The 26,865-nt window shown below is 36.1% G+C and overlaps 2 protein-coding genes across 6 annotated transcripts in view; both read left to right on the top strand.

The window, feature by feature from the left end:
- Positions 1-26,865, top strand: part of PHKA1 (phosphorylase kinase regulatory subunit alpha 1) — a 136,119-nt gene that overhangs the window by 90,223 nt on the left and 19,031 nt on the right. For all 5 annotated transcript variants that reach the window (XM_033849451.2, XM_019932157.3, XM_019932156.3 and 2 more), the window contains 9 exons: positions 554-663; positions 1,720-1,864; positions 9,804-9,882; positions 11,826-11,992; positions 14,353-14,529; positions 16,111-16,202; positions 16,562-16,701; positions 25,539-25,695; positions 26,170-26,249. In XM_033849451.2, the coding sequence (XP_033705342.1) occupies positions 554-663; positions 1,720-1,864; positions 9,804-9,882; positions 11,826-11,992; positions 14,353-14,529; positions 16,111-16,202; positions 16,562-16,701; positions 25,539-25,695; positions 26,170-26,249 (1,147 nt within the window). The remainder of the gene's footprint in view (positions 1-553; positions 664-1,719; positions 1,865-9,803; positions 9,883-11,825; positions 11,993-14,352; positions 14,530-16,110; positions 16,203-16,561; positions 16,702-25,538; positions 25,696-26,169; positions 26,250-26,865) is intronic.
- Positions 7,876-9,085, top strand: LOC101329698 (large ribosomal subunit protein eL31-like). The gene has a single exon (XM_033849452.2). The coding sequence runs from the start codon at positions 8,504-8,506 to the stop codon at positions 8,876-8,878; it is 375 nt and encodes a 124-aa protein (XP_033705343.1). The 5' UTR covers positions 7,876-8,503; the 3' UTR covers positions 8,879-9,085.

Raw genomic sequence — 26,865 nt, 5'->3', positions numbered from 1 at the left:
TTCTTGCCTTTTGGGAGGTCTGAGGTCTTCTGCCACCGTTCAGTAGGTGTTCTGTAGGAGCTGTTCCACATGTAGATGTATTTCTGATGTATTTGTGGAGACGAAGGTGATCTCTGCGTCTTACTCTTCTGCCATCTTGAAGCTCCTCTAAACTGATGAGGTTTTTGTTCAGCTTTGTTGAGGCGTAGTTTACCCTGATAAGTTTGATAATCAGAATAGCTTTTGCACTTTTCATGGGCTTTAAGGAAATTCAGTGAATTTCCTTATGAATATAGATAATAACATTCTATCATTCATAGAACTCTTAATTTTTATATGCATCTAGATGATTTAGCTTCTTTATAAGAGCATACATTTCTTTAAGAACAGAGATAACTGCCTAGTCTTTCTCTTGGAAAGCCCCACAGTGCTTAGTATGGCCCTGTATATGACATGTACACTAATTTTGAGACACAGAGCTTAGTTTGTTCAATGAGGAAGTGTAAACTATTACAAAAATGTTTGCTGATAGGATTTGCAAAAATACCTTGACCATTTCTCAATTCTATATCAGGATGCAACAGCAGAATGAAACTCAGTGGAAGACCCTACAGACACATGGGAGTCCTTGGAACTTCAAAACTCTATGACATTCGGAAAACTATCTTTACCTTCACTCCACAGGTGGGTGGACTGAGCTTTAATGTGCATTGAGATGAATGGAAATAAAAGAGAAACACTATAGAAATAAAGCATTTAGTGGAGTTGAGACAAGTGTCAGAGTTTCATGTGACCTTGTATATATTAAGTTGCTCAATAAATAGGGTTGGCCAAAAAGTTCGTTTTGGTTTTTTCCATAAGATGTTATGGAAAAACGTGAACGAACTTTTCGGCCAGCCCAATCTTTGTTGGGTTGGACTGAATTGATCTTGAAGCACAGAGCTATGCCAAGTGACTGTGGCTACCAAGAGTAGTCCTGGGTGTTGCAGATTAAACAGTGATTAAGGATTTTATAAATGTTGGAGTACTTTTAAAAGTACTCTTTATTAAAGATTAAAAATACTGTATTCTTTATAAACAAAATATAGTCTTTTTTATTCAGCTACTGAATTAAGTGTTCTATTTGTTTTGGGGAAGTGCCCTTTTTACATGCCCAGAAATCTCTGATATCCTCTTCTAAACAAAAATGTCAGTACTGTTTTAGCCATGATTATACACTATTTATTAGCCTGATGTTTATTACCCATATTATAGTAGCAAGCCTTATTATATGTATGAATAGGAGGATAAACTATTTTCTGAAAAGAAAACTTAAGCTTTCTTTTGTCATCTTACATCTGAAATAGTGCAACTGAGGTATAGATGAAAGAATAATGGACCATAGATTCTATCTCTGATTTTGCCATTTGCTAGTCGTATAACTTTGCTAATCTACTCAGTGTCTCTTGGCCTTATTTTTTTATCTATTAAAAAGGAGAAAAGCCCTCACTGGGTTGTTAGCATTAAATAAAATCATGTACTTGAAAACACTTTGTAAACTATAACACACTAAAAATGTCCAGAACTACTGTTTGTACCAGTAAGCCACCAGATACTTTGGGAAGAATTAGGCATTAAATTTGGAGGTATTGTTGCCCCTGTGATATCTTATATACGCTTGTGTATATGTGAGCACTTTGAAATATTATTTGATAGTTGTGAGAGTAAATTATTCTGAACTGTTATTTTCCTTTTTCTCAGTTTATAGACCAGCAACAATTCTACCTGGCTCTGGACAACAAGATGATAGTGGAAATGCTTAGAACAGACCTCTCCTATCTCTGTAGCCGCTGGAGAATGACAGGCCAGCCCACCATCACCTTCCCCATCTCACACAGCATGCTTGGTAAGGATGTATGAGGCAAGGAACTAATGTATTTTTGAAATAAGTCATGTGGTTGGCCCTTCAAAATCATAGAGTCACTGAAAAGCTACTTTTTGTCATTTATTCTTTCATCAGTTTTTTTAAGCTCTTGTTTTGTGCCAGGCACTTTTCAAAGCACGGGTGAATATGGCAGATGAGGTTTCTACTCTCACGGAGCTTATGTTTTAGAATAAATATGTAACAAATAAACCAATACACAAGAATATTTCAGGTGGTTTGAGAGCTATAATTCAAGAGATGTAATAGAATAACTTGTTTGGGGCTACTTCAGATAATTGGTTTCTAGGCCAATTTACAGAAACTTTATTAATACAATTCATTTTAAAGACAGTAATACTATATTCTGCATCTGTCTTACTCCAGTGGAGCATCAAGATTTTATAGATAAGTTCCTAAACTTCTCTTTGCAAGGCTTGCCTAACTGAAGCAATAAAATCTAGCAGGGAAAAGTAAAAAGCCTTTCAATTTATCTTTCCTTTATTAGCTGGGCTTCCTGACATTGCTTACTTGAAACTGAGTGAAAAGCTTTGTTGTTCTCTCAGTTCCTGGAGGACTAGAGCCAATACTGAAGCACTGCTTCCTTTCTGTATCTCTGCTGTTGCTTCCAAAGGCCTGTTTGTACTACCAAAGTACATAGAATTCCTTTTCATTAGAGAAGAATCCTTTGTCATAAATCATTCAAAGTCCAGACAGACTGTTAGGGATTTTGGTCACATCTCTAAAGTGCTTCAAAAGCACAGGAGTCCAGTGTACTTGTGTACCCATGAATAGTTGAAAGGTTCATTTCTACCTCGACATGTCTTTTCTGTCTGAGAAATACACACATTTTATCCAGTTTGATATAAATAAAGCACTCAAAAAATGTAAAAAAAAAGAAAGCACAGGAGTTGAGGAAGTAGGGTAGTCTTTCTTCTTTTTGTCTTTCTTCTTTATTTAAAACAATTAACAAGTGCCCATTTAATAACTACTGTGTTCCCAGAACTGTCTTTAGAAAGTATAAAGTCTAATTGGAGAAACAAAGCTAATTCACAAAATTAATAGAAAACAATTCAAGACAGTATATAAAGAAGTACTAAACCATTAGATTAGTATTTTACAGTGACAGTGATCAAGTTGTCAAAGAAAATTTCTTGGCTAGGTGGGACTTATCCAGGCTTTTTGGGATGTGTAGTATTCATATGTGAGGAGAGAAGAAGGAAAGGTACTTTAGGTGAGGGAAAAAATACCATGGGTGAAGCCTGGAGGCAGGGATGCCCTTGACTTGTGAGTGGACAGTGAAGAGGCCACGCTGAATAGAGTGGGCCTTTCATGTTGGAATATAATTATCAACAAAATTGGATTAGTCAAATGGGGTCAGATTATGAAGACCTTAAAAATAAGCAGATAAATTTAAGACAAATTGTCTCAGAAGTCTGAAGCTATTAAAAGTCTTTGAGCAAGGAGTGATATGATGAAAGTGATATTTAGGGAATATTGACTTAGTGACAGTATACACTGTAGTTAGAAGAATCTGATATCAAGGAAACTAATCCAAGTATGAGGTGATGAGAAGATACACTGGATTGATGATAGTAAAAATTGAGTGGGAAAGAAGGATACAATAGTCATTTTAAACACCACCTGCAAGTCAGGTGTTGGCTGACTAGATATGAGATATGAATCAAGATAATGCCAACATTTAGAGAGACTAGGTAAATAATGCTGCCATTGATAAAAGCAGAGAAATTATAAAGGAAGATGCCAGTTGTAAAGGGGCATGTTGAGTTTATAGTGACAAAGAGGTTTCAAAATTGAAATGCCTAATAGTTGGGATGAGATATACAGCCATAGCTTGGGAAGAAGAATAAAATTAAGATCTAGATTTAAGTCACAAAGTTTTGATACTTGGAACATGGTCACACAACAAAAAACAGAAGTATCAATAGCAATAATAACTGCAATGTTTATTGAGCACTTTCTCTGTGCCATGCACTGAGCTAAGTCCTTTCAGTGCTTTATTTTGACATCTCCACAACAACCCTATTCAGGTAGGTACTGTTAATAGCCCCCATTTTATAGATGAAGAAGGTGATTCATTTTGTAGTCACAAAGCTAGTAAGCAACAGAATCAGGCCTCAAACCAGGTCTGTCAGTCTCCAAAACCTACATTACTAATAGCTGTGTATTTTTGTCAGGGAAAATTTTGTGCTGGTGAAATGAGAATGAACATATTAGTGATCACATTAAAATGTGAATTAGTTAAATTCTCATATTAAATATAGATTCCTAGGATAGGTAAAAGCAAAATCTAGCTAGATGCTACTTACAAAAGCTATCCCTAAAATAAAATTGTATGGAAAAACAGAAAATAAAGGAAAACATAAAGATATATCATGTAAACGCTAACAAAAAGAAAGCAATGATGGCAATATTAATATGAAAAATAGCAAATAGAATTCAAGGCACAAATCAGTAAATGGGATATAAAGGATATTTTATATTGATAAGAGTTATAGTACATGAAGACAGTGGAACATTTATAAATTTTTATATACTGAAGAATATCAATGAAATGCATAAAGCAGATATTTAGGAAAACTTAAGGACAATATGATAAATCCATTGTACAGTCATAGTGGGAAACGATAACATACCTCTATCATAATGTCACAGATCCATTATACAAAATCACTAAAGATATAGAGGATTAACAGACTTGATTTTTGTGTTTACGGGTGTATGTGAAAGTATACCCAGAAAGACAGAATACACAAAGAATGTTTATTTTTTAAAAATAGAAATAATATAGATGATATTGCCAGACATAGCACATAAAATTAATTAAAACAAAAATAATTTCTTAAAAACCTGACCATGAAGGAATTAAAATTTTTGCAAATAATTCTTTGATTAAAGAGGAAATCAAATTTGAAATTATATAGTGTTTTAAAATGAAAAATGATACCACTACTAATCAAAACTTAAGAGATTTGGCCAAAGTCATATTTAGAAATTTTCATATTCTTGAATATTTTCACTTTTGAAAAAAAAAAGAGTTCTGTTTCCAGACAAAAAGGAATAGACACTTCTCCCTATTCTTCCTGCTAAGTACAGCTAAAAACCCTGGACATTACTCTAATACAAACATAAGAAGACTCTGAAAGTTGGAAAAAAGAAGGGAGACTGGCTAGGGACTTTGAACCTAAGAAATGACACAGCAGTGAATTTCCTGGGTTTTCCTTCTGCCTCATATATCCTGGACTGGGTGCTGGAGAAGTTATCATCCCAGAAACACAAATGGGTACAGATTTGAAAAGGTCCAGGAAAGACCTTCTGCCTCTAGCCAAAGGAACAGGAAAGGGACAGCCTAGCCAGACAGAAAACTTCTAGACAATAAATGTGTTCTAATCTACCCAAATACCACAGAAAAAAACCACAGCCCCATTCCCATCCCTATCAGCGAGGCTGTGTGGGGAACCTAGACTACTGCCTTCACACAGTTGTGAAGAGGTGCCCCCTCCCTCCTTAGGGATAGTGTCTGAGAAGAACTAGTGGGGAGCTTAGACTTTCATCCTTACTGAACAGTAGAGGAACTCCTTCCACACCCACCTAGCAGTAACAAGGCAGTGCTCCCTTCCCTGCTGCACAATATCAGAGGAGACTTGCTGAATCAGAAGATTCAATAAGATCCACAGTCTTGTAAGATGATACCCCAAATTTCCAGAATACAATAGAAAATCATTCATACCAATGCCCAGGAAAATCTCAACTTCAATGAGAAAAGATGATCAACAGATACCAATACCAGGATGACAAAGATGTTGGAATTACAACAAAGATTTTAAGGCAGTCATCATAAAAATACTTTACCAAGCAATTACAACCACACTTCAAACTTGAAAGTAGGAAGTCTCGGCAAAGAAATTGAAGAGATGGAGAACCAAATGAAAGTTTTAGAATTGAAAACTATAATAACTGAAATGAAAACTTACTAGATAGGCTCAGTAGCAGAAGAAAATAGACTGAACTTGAAGGTAGAACTATAGAAGTGAACAAGAGTAAAAACAGACTGAAAAATATGAACAGAGCCTCAGAGACCTATGGGACTAATAATGAAACATCTAGCATTCATGTTATGAGTCCCAGAAGGAGAGGAAAAAGAATATAGGGCTGAAAAAAGTATTCCAACTAATTATGGCTGAAAAAAATGGCAAAAGGCATAAACCTACAGATTCAAAAAGCTGAGAGAGTCCCAAACAGGAAAAACCCAAAGAAATCCATGCCAAAACATAATGATCAAACTCCTGAAAATTAAAGAAAAAGAAAAAATCCTGAAAGCGGTAAGAGAAATGATACATTGTCTATGTGGGAAAACAACTAGAATGACAGCAGATCTCATCAAAAACCCTGGAGAACAGAGGGAAGTGGCATAACATTTTTCAAGTGTTTAAAGAAAAGAATTAGTAAACTAAGAATTCTGTATCCAGTTAAAATGTACTTGAAGAATAAAGGGAAAAAAGACATTCTCAGGTGAAGCAAAACTAAATGAATTTGTCTGAAGGAGATCTGCTCTAAAAGAATAGCTTAAAGGAAGTTCTTGAAATAAAAAGGAAATAATGCAAAATGGAATGTTGGAACATCAAGCAAGAAAAACAACAGTTGAAAGAGTAAGAATACAGGTAAATACAATAGACTTTCTCCACTTCAGTTTTCTAAATTATGTTTGACGTTTGAAGGGAAAATCATAACACTGTCTGATGTGGTTCTCAAAGTATGTAGAGGAGATCTTTAATGCAGTTATATATTGGGGGAGGTAAGGGACTGAAAAGGAAATAAGTTTTTTTTCAAGCATAAACATTGTAAAGCAATTATACTGCAATAAAGATGTAAAAAAAAGGAAATAAGGTTTTTACACATCACTTTAAACTTGTGAAATGTTGACACTAATAGACAATGATATATGTATAATGCATGTTTGTATATATTATGTAATACCTAGGGTAACCACTAAGAAGTCTATACAAGGAGATAAAGTAAAAAACACTATAGATAAATCAAAATGGAATTCTTGTGTTTCAGAAAGCAGGAAGAAAAAATAGAAGAACAGAGGAACAAACAAAAAACAATAAGTAAAATGGCAGACTCATTCCTAATATATCAACAATTACATTAACTGTAAATAGCCTAAATATACCAATTAAAAGACTGAGATTGGCAGAGTAGATTTTAAAATGACCCACATATATGCTGTCTCCATGAGATTCACTTCATATGTAACAATATAGGTAGACTAGAATAAAATAATGGAAAAAATATGCCATGTAAAATTAATTTTAAAAATCAGAAGTGGTCATGTTAATATCTGGTAAAATAGACTTCAGAATAAAGAGAAAAAATATAGATAATAAAAATAATGTTAAGAATGAGGAAGGGGATATAGCAACAGAAATGGAGGAGTCTTTACAAATTATAAAAGAATACCAAATACAATTTTATAAATCTAGATATAATTGACAAATGTCTAGAAAAGTAAATAATATAAGAATAAGCTTAAGAAATAGAGACACATATAGAGAACAAACTTATGGATACCAAGGGGGTGGGATGAATTGGGAGATTAAGATTGACATATATACAGTACTATGTATAAAATAGGTAACTAATGAGAACCTACTGTATAGCACAGGGAAACTACTCAGTGCTCTGTGGTGACCTAAATGGGAAGGAAATCTGACAAAGAGAGGGTATATGTATACATATAACTGATTCATTTTGCTGTACAGCAGAAACTAACACAACATTGCAAAGCAACTGTACTCCAATAAAAATTAATTTAAAAAAAGAATAAGCTTAATAAGAAATATGCATAAAACTATGTAAAAAATTATAAAGCTAATAAAAAACATAAAAGAAGATTTTAATTACTAGAGAGACATACCATGTTGCTAGATGGAAATAGTTAATATTGAGAAGATGTTCATTCTTATTAAATTAATCTATCAATTCAGTGAATTCCAAATCAAAATAAAGACAAATTTTTATGAACAAGCTGAATCTAAATTGCATATGGAAGAGAAAATGTACAAGAATAACCAGATTTTTTAAAAACTAGAAACAAGAGAAGATAGATCCATTGGAATTACAATAATGATAAAGACAGCAATCCAAATAGCAGCAAAAGAATATAAATAAATACATTTGGGAAAATCATTCATTTAGGCCTGCTACTTTACATTTTATGCAAAATTAAATTCTAAATAGATTAAACAGCTAAGCAACAAGAAAAACTATAAAAGTATTAGAAGAAAGTATGGAAGAATGTTTTTGTGATCTTGGGCTGAAGAAAGCTGTACTTTGCAAGATGCAGAAAGGAAAACTTGACAGATTTTAAAACATGAAAATCTAAATTAATCTTTGTTTCTAAATAAATATTTTATACAAAAATGAAGTGTGGTTGAGGCTGAAAGACAAATAATAAAGTAGATAAAATATTTGCCATACATATGATAGAGAAAAGGGTAATAGTCACAAAACATAAAGAGGCCTTGAAAGTCAATTGAAAAAAAAAAGATTAGTTTTTAAAAACATGGGAAAAGAGCTTTCCAACCCAAGCCTGGCAGAATGGCTCCTGCAAAGAAGGGTGGCGAGAAGAAGGGCCAGTCCGCCATCAACGAGGTGGTGACCAGAGAATACACTATCATCATTCACCAGCGCATCCATGGAGTGGGTTTCAAGAAGCATGCCCCTCGGGCACTCAAAGAAATCTGGAAATTTGCCGTGAAGGAGGTGGGAACTCCAGATGTACACATTGACACTGAGCTCAACAAAGCTGTCTGGGCCAAAGGAATAAGGAATATCCCATACCATGTCCATGTGCGGTTGTCCAGAAAACATAATGAAGATGAAGATTCACCAAACAAGCTCTATACATTGGTTTCCTATGTACTTGTCACCACTTTCAAAAATCTACAGACAGTTAATGTGGATGAGAACTAACAGTTGATTGTCAAAGTTTTCGAACCACCAAAAAAAAAAAATGGGAAAAGAACATGAACAGGCAGTTCATAAAAGAAATACAAATAGCCAGTCTATACATGAAAACATGCTCAATCTTACTAGTATTAAAATTAAAACAATGTATTTTTTAACGTATCAGATAAACAAAGATTAAAAAGATTATTAACACCATTGTTGTTAAAGATGTGGGGAAATAATCACTTTCTATACTGATGGTAGACATAGTGGCACAACTTTTTTAGTGTGCAGTTTGGCAGTCTATAAAGTTTTTAGTAAGTGTTCCCTTTGTTCTAACAGTTCTACTTGTAAGAATTTATCCTAAGGAAATAATAGAAAAATTGCATCACAGTGTTGTTTATAATACAACAGTCTAAATATCTGTTATGGAATCATTTTTAGCTTTTGCAAAGAATTAGTTAGAAAAAGTGGATCACAAAAGAGTATGTGTAGTATGATCCCCTTCACATAAAGTTGGATAATTGTTAGCCTTCTAAATATTTTTTATGCCTACACACATGTAAACCAAAGCTCATTGGATGAGATAATGTATAAAATGTTCAGCACAGTACTCAGCACATAACATTCAACATATGGTTGCTGTTGTTATTATTGTCAGCATTCAGTAATCATTCTGTGTTCTGCAATCAGGCAATGTGCTAAATACTTACAATAAATAAGATACTGTCTGTGAGGAACTCTCCTCTCTTGGTCATCATCCCTTACCATTTCCCATGCTGCACAGCGTCATTGGCTCTCAGATGAAGTGTTGAAATACAGGGTGGTCAACGAGGACTGTCTCATTTGTACCATCACCACCAGAAAGTTGGTTTAAAATAATTGAAAGATTCCCCTTATTTCAAAGTTAAAACCACAAAGATTGTTTTAAAATTCTCTTCATTTTAAGATGAAGATGGAACCAGCTTGAATTCAAGTATCCTGGCAGCACTCCGAAAAATGCAGGATGGCTATTTTGGTGGGGCAAGGTAAGTGACCTCTATGCACTCAGTAGTGAAATGTGAAATTTGGATGCTGGGTATAGTAATGGTAGACTTGTGATGCCTTTCTCTGTATCTTTAGCAACATATACCCATCCTATTCCAGGAGCTGGTGTTTGATAGATTGAATCAAGGAATTTAATGTTAAAGAGAAGGGTTGGAATTTTTCCCCACCCTGTTCTTTGCCTACACCCCATAAATTCAGTGGATCAGGAAACTTACCCTGGAAGGAAGGAAGAATGGAAGGGAGGGAGGGAAGGAGGGAGGAAAGTAGGTTACTGGACTAGTCAATTCTCACTGCTTTTCTTTTTTCCCTAAGTTTTTATTTTGAAAAATATCAAGTAGACACAAATATGCAAGAATCTTATTGAATACCATATACCCTCCCTCAGAACTCACCTGTTGTTAACATCTGTCCCACTTGTGTGTTCTCTCTCCCCCATTCCCTCCCTTCCTTCCTCTCCTCCCTCCCTTCCTCTCTTGTTCCCTACCCTTCTCCCTCTCTCACACATACATATGTGCGCACGCACACACACGCACACACACACACACACAGGCACACACACTTTTTTTGCTAAAGTGTGTGAGAGTTAGTCAGAGATATCATGACTCTTTAACCCTAAATACTTCAGTTTCTGTCTTCTAAGAAAGAGGGCATTCTCATACATGACTACAATATAATCAGCACACTCAGAAAAGTTAATATTGATACGATACTATTATCTAATACGGAGTCCATATTCAAAATTACCCAGTTGTCTCAATAATGTTTTCCCATAGCTTTTTTCCCACTCCAGCTCCAATGAAAGATCACTCGTTGGCTTTTAGTTATTATATCTCCTTGATGTCTTTTAATCTAGAGCAATTCCCCAGCCGTTTGTTAATATTTCATTACAATTTTCATTACAGTTTTAAAGAAAGAAGGTCAGTTATTTTGCAGAATGTCTCTCAGTTTGTTTAAAATGTTATCTTCTGAGTCACTTTCCCCTGTCTGAGTTTACTCATTGGTGACCTCACAATGGACGTGTCTATTGCTTGCCAGCCCTTCCATGGGGAGAGCACTTCTCTCCATATTCTTCATAATCCTCCATTCGTGTCTAGATTCCATTATGCTTTCCGCAACAATCTTTGACCAAATGGCTTTATCTTCCATTGATCAATCAGTTATTACTAATGGGGTTGTAAAATCGTGATTCTGTGTTTCTATCATTCTTTGTACATGTATTAGTTGGAATCCTTCTGTTAAAAAAAAAAGCTCTCCCTTACCCCCTTTAATTTTGTAGTTTTATTGCCAGCATAGAGTCATAAATTCTTATTTTATTTTTATGTCATGCTTCATTCCATTGTCTATTTCAGTGTACATATTATTCAAGATCTGGCCATTGGGAGCCCCCTCAAGCTGACTTCTTTAGAAAATCAGTACTATTGACTTTCCCTTTGGGTTTGGTTTTGCAATTGGCTTTATAAGTAGGGGAAGATATGGCTTACAATCTACTATAATTCTTAAAATTGTCAGATACCATTTTTTTCTTTTCAAAATGGTCTTTTTGAGTATTTTTTGAAATGATATGACAGATTTGTGGTGATTTATCTTCATTCTGTCCTAGCTTCTCTTGCAGCCAATGGAAGTTTTTGCCAGATATTTGGCATAGTTAGCAATATAGTATGTGGCAGTGAAAGCGAGCAAAACTGATCTGCTGGTGGATTGTGAACCCATAATTGTAGTCTTTATTAACATAGTACCCTAACCTATACTACACTATGTCTAGGAGTGCTGTAAATTTTCACTTTTACAAAATTTGTACTAATGTATAAACGTTAGTAATCCCCCAACAGAACATTCTAGATATCCTTTTTATCACTAAACTGTTGTTGTTTTGAAAATGATTTCCTCTGATTTTCTGTTTTCTGTTTACCCTGTTAATTGTCAGGATTCAAACAGGTAAACTGTCAGAGTTTTTGACAACATCTTGCTGCACACATTTGAGCTTTATGGAACCTGGACCTGAGGGTAAATTGTACAGTGAAGATTATGATGACTATGATAATGAGCTGGAATCTGGTGACTGGATGAATGGCTATGGTTCAACCAGTAATGGTAAGAAGGCTTCATAAATGCACTGGCCTTACTGGACAAGAATACAAAGTATTGTTGAGCATCCTCCTTAATATTTCTCCTGCCAGCAGTCTCACTCCTATTTAATACACCTAATACACCTTTTGTTTGGCTTTACTTTTCATTCTTCTACTTACCTTTGGTTTCTGGTCTAATATCCCTGTGGTGATTGTGGAGTATAGAGTTGGACTATCCCTTACTAAGGTTAGGGGAGATTTCTCTCCCAGGTACATAAAATGACTGGTACTTTAAAAATGGGAGGAAGCAATGGTGAGTGAGAGATATTTAATCAAGTATGTAGTAGGAACACTAGACATATACGTACTGCTTTTTGACATTAAAAAGCATAAAAAGTATAAAATTCCATCAGTTCTTTTATATAGAATATTATATAATCTATAATTTTATATTCTAATATATTCTATATATTCTAATTTTATATAGAATATTATAGGGGTACATCAGAATCTCTGGGGAGGTCTGCATAGTTTGAAAAACCCGATTTGGTACGCCTATTGCTTTCATATTACAACTAGACAAATAACGCAGAACAAAATCTAATTGGCTTCTATGAATACAAAGATGATATAGTGAGAAAGCATCGTGGGGGCCTGACAAACACCCTAAAGTGTTAAAATGCTGACCTAGGCAGGGCAAACATTACATTATTTGAATCCCACAGAGAGAAGGGCCAGTGGGAGTGAATTATTGTTCTAGTTATGTAAAACATGGTTTGCCTTTCACTGTCTGGTTTTCTGATTGTTAAGCCTATATCTTAAGGCAGTCAGTTTCTTTATCTTAAGAGTGGTGTGTTGGAGAGAAGAAAAATAAATAAATTAGCTTTCCTTAGTGAGCTAGCAAGCATAATCTCATATACAATAAACCAAAACACTAGCAGTCAGAAGGACTATTTTCTCATTTGGGCTCAGCATTTACTCACCTAAGTACCGTTGAATTCACTCTGTTTTTGTAAGTTCTAAAATAGTGTGAATTTCTTTGTTTGAAGAGTACATTAAATACAAGATTATTTCCTGTTATCAGTAATACCCAAAGTCATGATATCTATCTTGGCATAAGCTGAAATATTTTGAAAACCAAATAAGACTGGTCAGATATTGAGGTTGTTTGCTATTGCATAGGTAGTTGTGATTTACATCTGTAGCACTCATTCTCTTAGATTGCTTTCTTAAATATATCTCTTTAATGATATGTTTTACTAAGCTTGATATTATGCATTCTGGGTCACTTTCCCCTGTCTGGGTTTACTCATTGGTGGCCTCACAATGGACGTGTCTGTTGCTTGCCAGCTGTTCCATGGGGAGAGCGCGTCTCTCCATATTGTTCATAATCCTCTACTCAAGTGTCTAGATTGTATTCAAGGTTATAATATTTGTCATTAAGATGTCACTGAGTATGAGGTCCACTCCTGCAGCTCTGCTAGTTCCCATTAGTCACATCAGAGTACAGAAAGACATCTGGAGAGTTCCCCAGAGGTAATCAAAATCCAGATGATACATGACTGACGTAGCAAACTTCAGTATTGATCCAAACATTGGGCTTTTCCAACTATAAATGTTGCAAGTGTTCATGTAAAATCTGAAATGTTAAGCAGCCACAAGATATATGTATTTTTTTTGTTTCCATTATCCATAGTCAGAGAGAATGTTATAGAAGGTGTGGGGGGGAGGGAGAGACCAAGAGGATAAGGACTATATCTGTCTTCTTCAGCACTGAAACCTCAGCACCTAGTACACCACCTGGTCCATAGTGGGCAGTAAATATTTGGTGAATAAATGAAGGGGGTAACAAAAAAGACCAACGTGTGGTCAGTAGTCCTTTTGACACCAGTGCCACATGGAGCTTGTTTTTTCTTTAGCAATTGTAGCTGCCATTTGTGGAATCTGTCTGTTTTCAGCTAGGCTCAATGTTTAGTAGAAGATTTTTGCCCTTCCCCACAAGTCTCCTCATACCAGTGAGACTCAAAGGGCCCTATTCTACTCCTCCACCACAACTGCCACCACCACTACCATCACACACACATACATAGATTATGAAATGCTCCACCTGGCCTATAATAAGCTCATACTACTTTCAGGGAACCTAATATTGTCTCAACAAAGTTGAAGAACAGGTGGATCCTGGTAAATAGCCATAGTTTCTGAATAGTAAAGCTACGAGATTGTATAATGATCACCAGCTATTTTCCCCCATGAGCTAAAACAACCTGGTTTTGGTGCTGTGTTGTGGGCACAGGAGCCAGTCATTCTGTTTGGTGGGGTAGATTGTGAAGTAACTAAAATGTTTATTTTTTTCTCTCCCCCCTCCCCCCACTAACCTTGCAGCTCGCTGTGGTGATGAAGTTGCTCGTTATTTAGATCACCTTTTGGTGCACACGGCTCCCCATCCTAAAGTAGCCCTTACCTCACAGAAGGGGGGGATAAATCGGTTCCGAGCTGCTGTGCAGACAACCTGCGATTTAATGTCCTTGATGACCAAGGCCAAGGAGCTGCATGTACAGAGTGAGTAATGCCATGACTCACTGGAGTCAGGAACAGGATGACATGAAGCCCAGGATGGGGGTGGAGTGTTTATTACAGTGTAGTCAGGAACTTTGTTTTGTTCACTGCTTTATCCCAGCATCTCAGACAGCACCTAGAACATACTAGATGCTCAAATATTTGTAAAATTAATGAATTTTTACAATTAAAAATGGGTAATTAATGGGTATAGTTTTGCTATAGATAGTGCTGTGTAGTCTGGTTTAACCAGTTACATAGCAAGAAGAGACAGAACAAGAGACATGGAGCATATTCAGTTTTAACATCAAAGTATTAAAATGTGGAAAGGATTTTTTCCTCCTTTGGAAAAGTTACTAATTTGGAAGTAATTTTATTTAAAGAGAAAGCATTGCAGACTATTACAAGATAGCCTTGCAATGGAAAGGGAGATATTCTCCCTTAAGTAAGCTAAATCTGGTTCCTTAGGCCAGCTGTAACTTATACAGTCAGTTGTTCCAGCAGTGTAGAGCTGTATTTGTCAACTACAGTATCATTCTTCAACAGCTTTACCATTCTTCTCCCCAAGACTACTATCCTCCCTCAGTAGTATTCACAGTGGAGGATGTCTTCTACCACACATTGCCAGGAGTAGTCATGGTTCCTAAGAGTGTTCAGTACCTGTATGATAGTTGCATATGAAGGGACAGAAGGGCTCCTTGGCCATACCTAGAGGACCTAAATGTTAACATTTCACAGATGATGAGAATGATTGAGATGCATGATCACACTGTCTAAAATTTTATTGACCATTACTAAACAAAGATATTAAGCATGATCATTGGGGAATCATTTAACAGTTAGAAAAGGGAAAAGCTTAGCATACATAGCCTTTGCGTATGCTTCCTTGACAAAGGGCTTATGCAAAGACATCAGCTTTATTAAGTTATACTTCTTGATTGTGAATCAGGAAACTTGAGCTTAATTCCCAGCTCTGCTACTTACTTGCTTGAACAGTTATCTGAGCTCTGTATCTCTCTTTCTCTATCTGTAAAATGGCAAAAATGACAAGAGAGTCTCTCCTTAGAGGTTACGGTAAGTGTTTCAACAATGAACTGTAAGTAAAAATCTTAGGAATATCTCGAAGTTGGTCAGCCACTACATTTTTTGATTCCCTAGATAGGGTCATCCGTTTATCTGTTCTCAAGCAATTCCAACTGCTAGCAGCCAGATATTCTTCTGAGAGAGTCCAGAAAATATAAAATGTAACTGGGTTCTTTCTGTTATATGTGGTATTCTATTAAAGTATCAGTGATGGCACCATTGTGGTATTGATTACGTTTGTAGAATTTAATATCTTATATGTCCAGCTGATGCTATAATTCTAGATATTCCATTCAAAATATGTTGATTGATTGATTGAATATCCTTTGATTTATCTGACCTTCATATTTCTTTTCTTTGCTATTACCAAGAAAGGGTAAACTTCTCATTCTTGTTCTATAAAGAACCAACCCATATGTAACTTCATTGTTGAGGTCAACTGTGCATTTTTATTAATCTCTTAATTATCTAAGCTTTTCCATAAATATCAACCTCTTGCAGATGTACACATGTATCTTCCTACAAAGATATTTCAGGCTTCCCGGCCTTCACTCAACTTACTTGACTTACTTCATGCACCACAAGAGGACCAGGTAAATTTGCACAGGAGGTATTTCTATCAGCTTTTTGCAAAACTGCCATTCTTACAGAAAATAATAGAACTAGCCATTATGGTTTCTACTAGTAACTGGTGGTAGGCAAAATGCCACCATGGTGAAGATATATGTCCTTTTTAGTTCACTTTTTAAATGGGCAAGTTTTTCTAGTCAGGCTTAAGAAAACTAGATTGCTGTATCATGCATTCTGAAGGTGTCATTGTTTTTGCTTTACTTTTTGTCAGAATTTAGGAAACTCTTATGGAAAAGGTTTAGAAAGTGAAAAGATCAACACTCTAGGGCGTTATTTAAGGTGAGCACTTGTGGATTTTTTTTTGTCTTTTCTCAAACTAAAGGTTCCCTCTGTTCGTGTAGAAATACATCTTCCTAGAGACCCATCTGGGGAGGTGGACTTCAAAGCACTGGTTTTACAGTTGAAGGAGACCTCCAGCTTACAGGAGCAAGCTGATATCCTCTACATGCTATATACTATGAAGTAAGTGATGGATATTATCAATCTACTTTCATGATCATATAGAAAACGAAGTATAGCATAGTAAGTATAGCACTGCTCTGGAGTCTCACTGATGTGGATTTGAATAGTTTTGCAACCTACCCACTGTGTAACTTTAAAGTCTCAATTGTCCTCATTTATAAAATTTGGATTATACCCACCTCATAGAATTGTTTTAAAGATTAAAATAAGATAAAATATCTGCAGTCTCTAATACAATGCCTGGTACATAGTAAGTGACTAATAACATAAACATTATTATCATTATTATGGTTATTTTAAGCCTCCATTATTTGGTAAAATCTATAGATAAATAAATTTTAACTCAAAAGAAGTAAAAATATGGAGGCTTACAGGAAAAAAAAAGTAGCATTAGTGAGTGTTTGCTGTGTGTCAGGCACCCTCTGCTAGGTACATTTTATCTAGGTACCTCTAACTCTACGTACCTTGAACTCCTCTTTCCTGTCCCCCAAATTCCCCCACAAAATTACCTGTTCTTCCTCATTTATTCATGTTGTCAGCACCATGAAGAGGCAGCATGGACCCCCGCCCTCCCCTAATTGGTTTTGGATGTCATGACTGATGATGCCATACACATACCAGAAGGGTGTGGGTCCTTAAAAAGCAGGGAAAGAGGCTGGATTTGGAATTTTATTATGATTAGGAGGTGAGACTGGGATGAGGGTTCATTCTCAACAGCACCAAAAGAGGGAACACTCAGACTTTTTTATCAACTTGCCCAGGAGTTGGCTGGAAAGGAAAGGGGAATGGTAGGACTTGAAAGCAGTCAGCAGTCAAATATCAAAAATGGAGTCGCAAAAAAAGAAAAAAAAGTGGAGTCGCTCCTATGAAATTCTCCATCTCTATTGTTGGAATCAACACCTACCTAATCATCAAGCCTTCTCCCTATATCCAGTTAATCACCAAGTCTGTCCAGTTTTACCTCTAAATATTTATCTTCTGCATCTCTAATATTGCTGCCTTCATTCAGACCTATGTCTCTCCCTAGGACTATTGCTACAGTTTCCTAACAAGTCTTTCTACTTCAATCTAGTTTTCCTCAAACGCATCCTCAACAGAGGAGGGAGAGTAACTTTGATGATGTTGCCGAAATGCCCAGGCTTACACAAAAGTAGAGAGAATAGTGTGATGAACACTTCTGGACCCATCTCCCAGCCTGAACAACTAGAAACTCATGGTTAATCTTGTCACATCTATATTCTCATTCTCTCTTCCTCCTGGATTATTTTGAAGAGGATACACCAAACATTTTATCATTTTATTCTTAAATATTTCAGTATTATTTCTAAAAGACAAAAACCTCTTAAAACATAACCACAATGGGACTTCTGGTTCTGGACAAGATAGAGTAAATGCATTTCTCTCTGTTCCTCCTGCTAGGTACAGGAGGACATTATTTATAAAACAAACATAACAAGATGTTGAAAGGTGGAGAGAAGGCAGCAGGCTGGCTAAGGACCTCATGATTCGAGGACTGAGAGGGTGCTGACGTCCCCAGGTTTTCTTTGTTGCCTCACTGGGTGCTGGAGAAGCCAGCAGCCTGAAAAGGCCAGTCAGTGGGCACAGACAACAAAAGCCCTAAGGAAAACCCGTTCTTCCCAGACAAAGGGCTAGGAAAGAGGCACTCTAGCAACACAGACAACTTTTAAACAATAACCACTCTATTCCAGCCAAGCACCAGAGAAAAATCTGTGGTGCTACCCCTGTCAACAAAGGCTGAGTGGAAAGCCCAGACTTCTGCTCTCACCAAGGCAGGCACTGCTCCACCTTTCTCACTGCCAGGGGAGTGTCAAAGAAGGCTAGGTAGGGATTTGGGACTTTCATCCCCTCTAGGTGGTAATGAAGTCCCCTTGGCCTGACTCCAGAGTCTATGCCATTTCCATCAGATTATGGTGTTTAATGAGTAAGTAAAAAAGGAAGCTGAAAAGCCCGCCAGCACTAAAGTCAAAGTTTTACACATCCAATTTTATTAAAAATAGCCCAAACATATTTTAAGCCATTTAGGGCCTGCCTGCTTTGTATCCTCCTCAAAACTCAACCTGCATCTGCTAGCAAGAGATAAGCCCTGGGCCATGAGTGTCCCAAACCATTGCTGCCATTCAGAACTTTCTAACCTAGAGCCTCCCCACAGTGCTACTGAGGGACTACACCTAGACCTGTAATCCCCCTCCTCCCCTCTTCCCTGGGAGTTCCCTTGCCCTCCTCCTGTTATGGATGGTAGAACTTGTGCCTTATATAAGCCTCCTGACAGTCTGATGCTGGGAGGGACTTTGCCTCTCATACAACCCTGTCCAAGTGCCAACTGTTAAAGCTTGTTATGTGCTACTACCAAGAAAAAGACATGGGTTTTATTACCCCGATACCTCTATTCCTTTCCTTTTTCCTTTAGGATAAGCAGTCTGTTCAAAAAGTATCAGTTGAATACTTATGTACCAGTCACAATGCTAAATGCAGAGTAATGAAAAGACAGAGAAGGTGAGAAGAGATAAGGGTTAAGGACAGAATGACTAATGACTGTAGCTTGAATGAAAACTGAAGATTCAGCAGGGTCATTGGGATAGGCAAGCAAAGGCTTGAAACACTCATGCTTTCCTACCAATTCAGATAGTCCATGGTTGACTGCCAATTCTTCCACTCCTAACACGAGTTTTCTTCATCTAATCCTGTACATACTAACTTCACCATAACATCTGATCAAAACCTGTAATCTCACTAGAACTAGTTACTCTAGTATCAAACCACTTGAGTAGATTGTTTGATGTGCTGCATGGTTTTTAATACACTTGGAATTCTGCCCAATATCCCTTGTGGATTTGAGTAGAAACTGGGAGGTGGGGTTTCCTATGTCTGTTGACTAGTATTCCTTCTGTGAGTTGTCTGTTCATAACCATTGTTTGCTCTCCATTGGGTTATTTATATTTTCCTTATAGTAATAGTATATATTACTATTTTGTTTGTTATATTTGTTGCAGATATTTTGTCCAAGGAATTTGTGTTTTAACTTTGTTCATATGCTTTTCTCTATGCAAAACTTTAGTTTTTTAAAAAAAATATTTATTTATTTACTTATTTGGCTGCACCGGGTCTTAGTTGCGGCACGCAACATCTTCGTTGTGGCGTGGGGGATCATTAGTTGTGGTACGTGGGATCTTTAGTTGCAGCATGTGGTGTCTAGTTCCCTGACCAGGGATCGAACCCCGGCCCCCTGCCTTGGGAGCGTGGAGTCTTAACCGCTGGACCACCAGGGAAGTCCCAAAAGTTTTGTTTTATGTAGTCTTTTTTTTTTGGCTTCTGAGTTTCTTATCATGCATGGGGAGAACCTTCTCCCCTCCCAGAATTTAAAAATATTTTAAATACCTTTAAGAATTTTAAAAAATTTAAGTCCTTAATCTACTCAGAATTCATTTTTATGTCTTCTTACTCAACATGTCTAAAGTCAAATTCAGTCTTTACCAGAAACCTACTACTGCCTGACGCTTTTCATGGTATTATCATTCTTTCAGTCACCCAGACTTGAAATTGCGTCAACATCAAGTCCTTCTAATCCCCTGCCTCTCCCTACCACATCACCACCACTACTGTTGGGAATCAGTGACCAAACCTATATCCTCTATAATCTAACTTTCAATCTTTACCATTGCTCCTCCATCACAATGTGAATACTGCCACCAAAACAGCCTGCTACTTATCACATCCAAAACAAAGCCTGTACATGACCACTTTCAGACCTTGGTTCATGTTTTTTCCTCTGTCTGGACTACTCTCCTTTTACCACATCCCATCTCTCTTCGTTGGAATTCTAGCTATCCATCAAGACCTGGATCATCTGTCACCTCCATGAAACTTTCTCTGATACCTAGGAATAAAAAGGATCTTCCCTGATTATGAGATCTCATAACATTTATTTTCATATTATTTATTTTTATTTTGACTATTTCAAACTTAGAGAAAAGTTGTAAGGATAGTACAAAAAAAAGTTCTGAGAAAACCATAATTCAAAAAGTCATGTACCACAGTGTTCATTGCAGCTCTATTTACAATAGCCAGGACATGGAAGCAACCTAAGTGTCCATCAACAGATGAATGGGTAAAGAAGATGTGGCACATATATACAGTGGAATATTAGCCATAAAAAGAAACAAAATTGAGTTATTTGTAGTGAGGTGAATGGACCTAGATTCTGTCATACAGAGTGAAGTAAGTCAGAAAGAGAAAAACAAATACCGTATGCTAACACATATATATGGAGTCTAAAAAAAAAGAAAAACAAATGGTCATGAAGAGCCTAGGGGCAGGATGGGAATAAAGACACAGACCTACTGGAGGATGGACTTGAGGATATGGGGAGGGGGAAGGGTAAGCTGTGACAAAGTGAGAGAGTGGCATGGGCATATATACACTACCAAACTTAAATTAGATAGCTAGTGGGAAGCAGCCACATAGCATGGGGAGATCAGCTCGGTGCTTTGTGACCACCTCGAGGGGTGGGATAGGGAGGGTGGGAGGGAGGGAGACGCAAGAGGGAAGAGATATGGGAACATATGTCTATGTATAACTGATTCACTTTGTTATAAAGCAGAAACTAACCATTGTAAAGCAGTTATACTCCAATAAAGTTTAAAAAAGTAATAAAATTAAATTAAAAAAAGAAAAAAGTTCTGGATATCCTTCACCCAGATCCCTCAGATATTCACACTGAGCTTTAATATCTCTCTCCCCCCCCCCCCCGCCTCCCTCCCTTCCTGTCTTGTTCTTCATCATCTCATCATCACCATCACCACACACACATTTTTTTTCTGAACCATTTGACAGTATGTGGCAAACATGATCCCCTTCTACCCCCAGATACTTCAGTGTGTATTTCCTAAAGACTAGGAATTCTCTTATATAAGCACAGTATAATTGCCAAAATCAGAAAATTAATGTTAATATAATACTGTTATCTAATCTACAGACCTTAGTGAGATTTGTTGGTTGTCCCAATAATGTCTTTATAGCAAAAGAAAATCTAAATGATGCATTTCATTTAGTTCTTATGTGTCCCTCATCTCCCTTAATCTGGAACAGTTCCTAAGTCTTTATTTTTAATGTTATTGACATTTTTGAAGGATACAGACCAGTTGTTTTGCAGAATATCCCTAAATTTTGGTTTATCTGTTGTTGCCTCATAATTAAATTCAGGTTATGCATTTTGGGCAAGAATGCTACTGAAGTGATGCTGAGTTCTTCTCAGTGTATCCTATCAGGAGGCACATAGTATTGATGAGTCCCATTTCTGGTAACTTTGACCACTTGGTTAAGGTAGTATCTTCCACGTTCCTCCACTGTAAAGTTACTATGTTATACTTCAAAATTAAAACTATCTTGTAGAGATCTACTTTGAGACTGTGAAAATATCCTGTTACTCTTCAGACTTTCATTCACTGTTTCTTGAATCCATTGATTCGTATAGTATAGATTTAGTTTTATTATATTAAACATTTATATATAATTTAATATATTGAATAGATAACACATTATCATGGTTCAAACATTTTAAAGTACAAAAGGATACAGTGAAGGGGTAAAAAGTCTTTCTCCCACCTCTGTTCCCCAGATACCTGGTTCCCCTCCTCATAGGCAATCAATGCTATTGATTTTTTGTGTATCCATCCAGGGACATTTTATGCATATATAGGTAAATACAGATATATATGTGTTTACTTTTATACCTGTTTACCCAAATGGTAGATTGAACACCTTTTCTTAAGTTTAAAAGCCATTGGTACTTATTTTGCCAGATGTTCTTTTGTTGTTTTTTATTTTCTTATCTATTTGTTGGAATTCTTTTTTTTTAACCTCTTAATCTCCCTCACCTATTTCTCTGCTCCCCCCACTCCTCTCTCCTCTGGCAACCATGTTTGTTCTCTGTATCTGTGATACTATTTCTGCTTTGTTATGTTTGTTCATTTGTTTTATTTTTTAGACTCTATATATAAGTGAAGTCATACAATATTTATCTTTCTCTGTCTGACTTATTTCACTTAGCATAATATCCTCTAGGTCCACCATCCATGTTTTTGAAAATGGCAAGATTTAATTCTTTTTTATTGCAGAGTAATATTCCATTGTGTGTGTATGTATGTGTGTATATGTATATGTGTGTGTGTATGTGTGTGTGTGTATGTGTGTGTGTATATATATATATATATATATATATATATATATATATCTCACATCTTTATCCATTCATATTGGTGGGCATTTAGTTGCTTCCATATCTTGGCTATCATAAATAATGCTGCAATGAACAGAGCTGTGCATATATCTTTTCAAATTAGTGTTTTCATTTTCTTCAGATAGATACCCAGAAGTGGAATTGCTGGATCATATGGTAGTTCTATTTTTAAGGGTTTTGGTTTTGCCTTTTTTGAAAATTTTATTGAAGTATAGTTGATTTACAATGTCATGTTAGTTCAGGTGTACAGCAGTGATTCAGTTATTCATATATATATATATATATATATATATTCTTTTTCAGATTCTTTTCCCTTATAGGTTAGTACAAAATATTAAGTATAGTTCCCTGTGCTATATAGTAGGTCCTTGTTGGTATTTCTAAGTTTTTGAGGAATCTCCATACTGTTTTCCATATGACTGCACCAATTTACATTCCCACCAACAGTGCATGAGGGTTCCTTTTTCTTCACATCCTCACAAACACTTGGTATTTCTTATCTTTTTGATGATGGCCATTCTGACGGGTGTGAGGTTATATCTCATTGTGGTTTTGATTTGCATATCCTTGATGATTAGTGATATTGAGCATCTTTTCATGTGCCTATTAGCCATTTGTATGTCTTCTCTGGAAAAATGTCTATTCAGATTCTCTGCCTATTTTCAATCAGATTGTTTATTTTTTTTGATGTGAATTGTATGAGTTGTCTATTTTGGATATTAACCCTTCATTGGATATATCATTTGCAGTTGTCTTCTATTCAGTAGGCAGCCTTTTTGTTTTGTTGACAGTTTCCTTCTCTGTGCAAAAACTTTTAGTTTGAGGTAGTCTCATTTGCTTATTTTTGCTTTTGTTTCCCACACCTGAGGAGACATATCCAAAAACATATTGCTAAGACCAGTGTCAAAGAGTATACTGTCTATGTTTTCTTCTAGAATTGTTATAGTTTCAGGTCTTACATTTAAGTCTTTAATCCATTTTGACTGTATTTTTATATATGGTGTGGGAAAGTAGTCCAGTTTGATTCTTTTGCATGTAGCTGTTCGGTTTTCCCAGCACCGTTTATTGAAGAGGCTGTCTTTTCCCCATTGTATATTCGTCTCCTTTGTTGAACATTAATTAAACATATAATTGTGGGTTCATTTCTGAGCTCTCTATTCTGTTCCATTGGACTGTGTGTCTGCTTTTGTGCCGGTTCCATACTGCCTTGAAGACTGCAGCTTTATAGCATAGTCTGAAGACAGGGAGCATGATTCCTCCAGCTTTTTCTTCTTTCTCAAAATTGTTTTGGCTATTCAGTGCCTTTTGTGTTTCCATACAAATTTTAGAATGATTTGTTCTAGTTCTGTGAAAAATGCCATTGGTATTTTGATAGGGATTGCATTGAATCTGTAGATTGTCTTGGGTGGTATGGTCACCTTAGCAATGTTAATTCTTCCAATCCATGAGCACGGTATGTCTTTTCATTTGCTTATGTCACCTTCAATTTCTTTTATCAATGTCTTACAATTTTCTGAGTGCAGGTCTTTTACCTCCTTAGTTAGATTTATTCCTAGGTATTTTATTCTTTTTGATTTGATTTTAAATGAGATTGTTCTTAATTTCTCTTTCTGATAGTTTATTGTCAGTGTATAGAAATGCAGCAAATTTCTGTATATTAATTTTGTATCCTGCGACTTTTCTGAATTCATTGATGAGTTCTAGTAGTTTTTTGGTGGAATTCTTTATATATTAGGAAAATTGGCCTATGAATTGCAAATATTTTTCTCAGTTTGTAATTTGTCCTATGACTTTGCTTATAGTGGTTTTTGCAATAAGAGTTTTGTATATTTATATATACATATATATATATAAATGTATCAATCTTTCTTTTATGGCTTTTGGTGTATAGTTCACAGTTTAAAAGTCCTTGACTCTGAAATTATAAAATAGTTCTCCCATATCTCTTTTAGTACTTTAACACTTAAATTTGATACATTTGGAATTTTGGTGTACAGTGTGAGGCATGGATTCAATGTTTTATCCAGATGGCTACTTGATTGTCTTAACATCATTTAATAAATAATCTACCTTTTATCATCTATTAAACTCCCCAATTTCATAGCACTTCATATATCTTTTATGGTACTTCACAGTTGACTTGTGGTATAGGAACTTTTACGACAATAATGTATATGATGTGTGTGTGTGTGTGTGTGTGTGTGTGTGTATATATGTATCTTTTAAAAATAAGCACACATTCTTCTTACTTCTTCATTAGTTCCCTAAGTGTAGCATACTTTCTGAACTTTCAGTAGTTAAATTAAATCTTTAACTTTAATTTCAGCTACTTTGAAGCCCATTAAGAGGGTAAAAGAATGTATTTTGTCAAAACACAACTGAAACTAAGACTTATTCTTGTCTAGGTATTCGGCTTTCAGTACCAACTTAAAAATAGTTTTATGAGAATTCGTAGTAAATAACATTCATTTCCTAATGAGAGAAACCTATCAAAAACAGGCATATTCTCTATGACACAAACAAAGTATTGTTGCCTGTAGCTTTATTTATAATTAATGTAGACCTGCCTTTAACATTCCAGAGGACCTGACTGGGACACTGGATTGTATGATGAAGGGAGTGCAACAGTCAGAGAGCTGCTTACTGAGCTCTATAGCAAAGTTGGAGAAATTCGTCACTGGGGCCTGATCCGATACATCTCTGGAATCTTAAGGAAGAAGGTGGAAGCACTCGATGAGGTACTATAAATTCTTCTTGAATTTATACCAAATCTAAATGGAGGTGCTTTTTATAAATTGGTTTCTGCAGTTGTTTTTTAAGGCAGTCACCACAGCATCTAACCGTTTAAGATGTTGTTTTTCCCACATAACATTTCTGATTATCAGGTAGCTTTTTTTGTTTACGAATGTCAAATATATAATACTGAAGCATATAAACTGTAGACTTATAGAGGTGTTATAAACTATGAGGATTCTAGGTCTTAAGAATGAATTTATACTAGGCTAAAAGTTCCTACCTTTTAGGAGATAAAAATACTTCATTGTTCCTTCCTAGAAATCCCTCTTTTCTGATCTTCATCGCATTTCCTGAGGAAAAGATTGATGTGTCATTAAGTTAAGGGGGAGCAAAGGTTTCTAGGCTGAAAACAGAAAATTTCGTGGAAATGTGAGGTGTTATGGGAAGGATAATACTATTATACTATTTATTCCTAGGCCTGCACAGACCTTCTCTCCCACCAGAAACATTTGACAGTGGGACTCCCTCCAGAACCTCGAGAGAAGACCATCTCTGCGTTAGTATGGTTTTTGTTTGGGTTTGATGAAGCTTCTCTGAGACTTTAAGGAGCTGTGTGGACTGACTGCAATTCTCTTGTCCTAATCTATAAGTGGATGATAAGTGTGTGAGCTTCTATCAGGGACAGTGAATGTGAGAATGTTGGTAGTGATAGGACATGAGTAAATGAAAGAGAAGGCTCACAGGGAGTAGTACTCAAATGTATTTTGCTCTTTTGGGGTTTTTTTGTTTGTTTGTTTTTACTTATTGGCTTTACCAAACGTTTTATTCAAAAAACAAACAAACAGGGCAACTGGAATTAGCCCCCACAAAAAATCAGCTATACTCTAGACTTTGTTCCAGGCCTCTCTCCTTGGCTTATAGATGGCTGTTTTTTCCTTATGTCTCTTCACATTTCTTCTCTCTCTGTGTGTCTCTGTGTCCAAATTTCTCACTTATAAAAGACACCAGTCATATTAGATTAGGGCCCACCCAATTACCTCACTTTAGCTTACCTCTGTAAAGACACTCTGAGATACTAGGGATTAGGATTTCAACATAGGAACTTAGAGGGAACACAGTTCAATCCATAACACCTTATTCCTGGCAAACAGAACCTTTTATTTCAAATCAGA

The sequence above is a fragment of the Tursiops truncatus genome, chromosome X (genome assembly GCF_011762595.2).
Source record: "Tursiops truncatus isolate mTurTru1 chromosome X, mTurTru1.mat.Y, whole genome shotgun sequence".
NCBI classification, from domain to species: Eukaryota; Metazoa; Chordata; class Mammalia; order Artiodactyla; family Delphinidae; genus Tursiops; species Tursiops truncatus.
The sequence above is the reverse complement of the archived record's forward strand: the minus strand, read 5'-3'. Positions and strand labels throughout refer to the sequence as shown.

Bases quoted from the DNA above. Each gene is read 5' to 3' on its own strand.
- LOC101329698 (XM_033849452.2), top strand. From the start codon at position 8,504: ATGGCTCCTGCAAAGAAGGGTGGCGAGAAGAAGGGCCAGTCCGCCATC.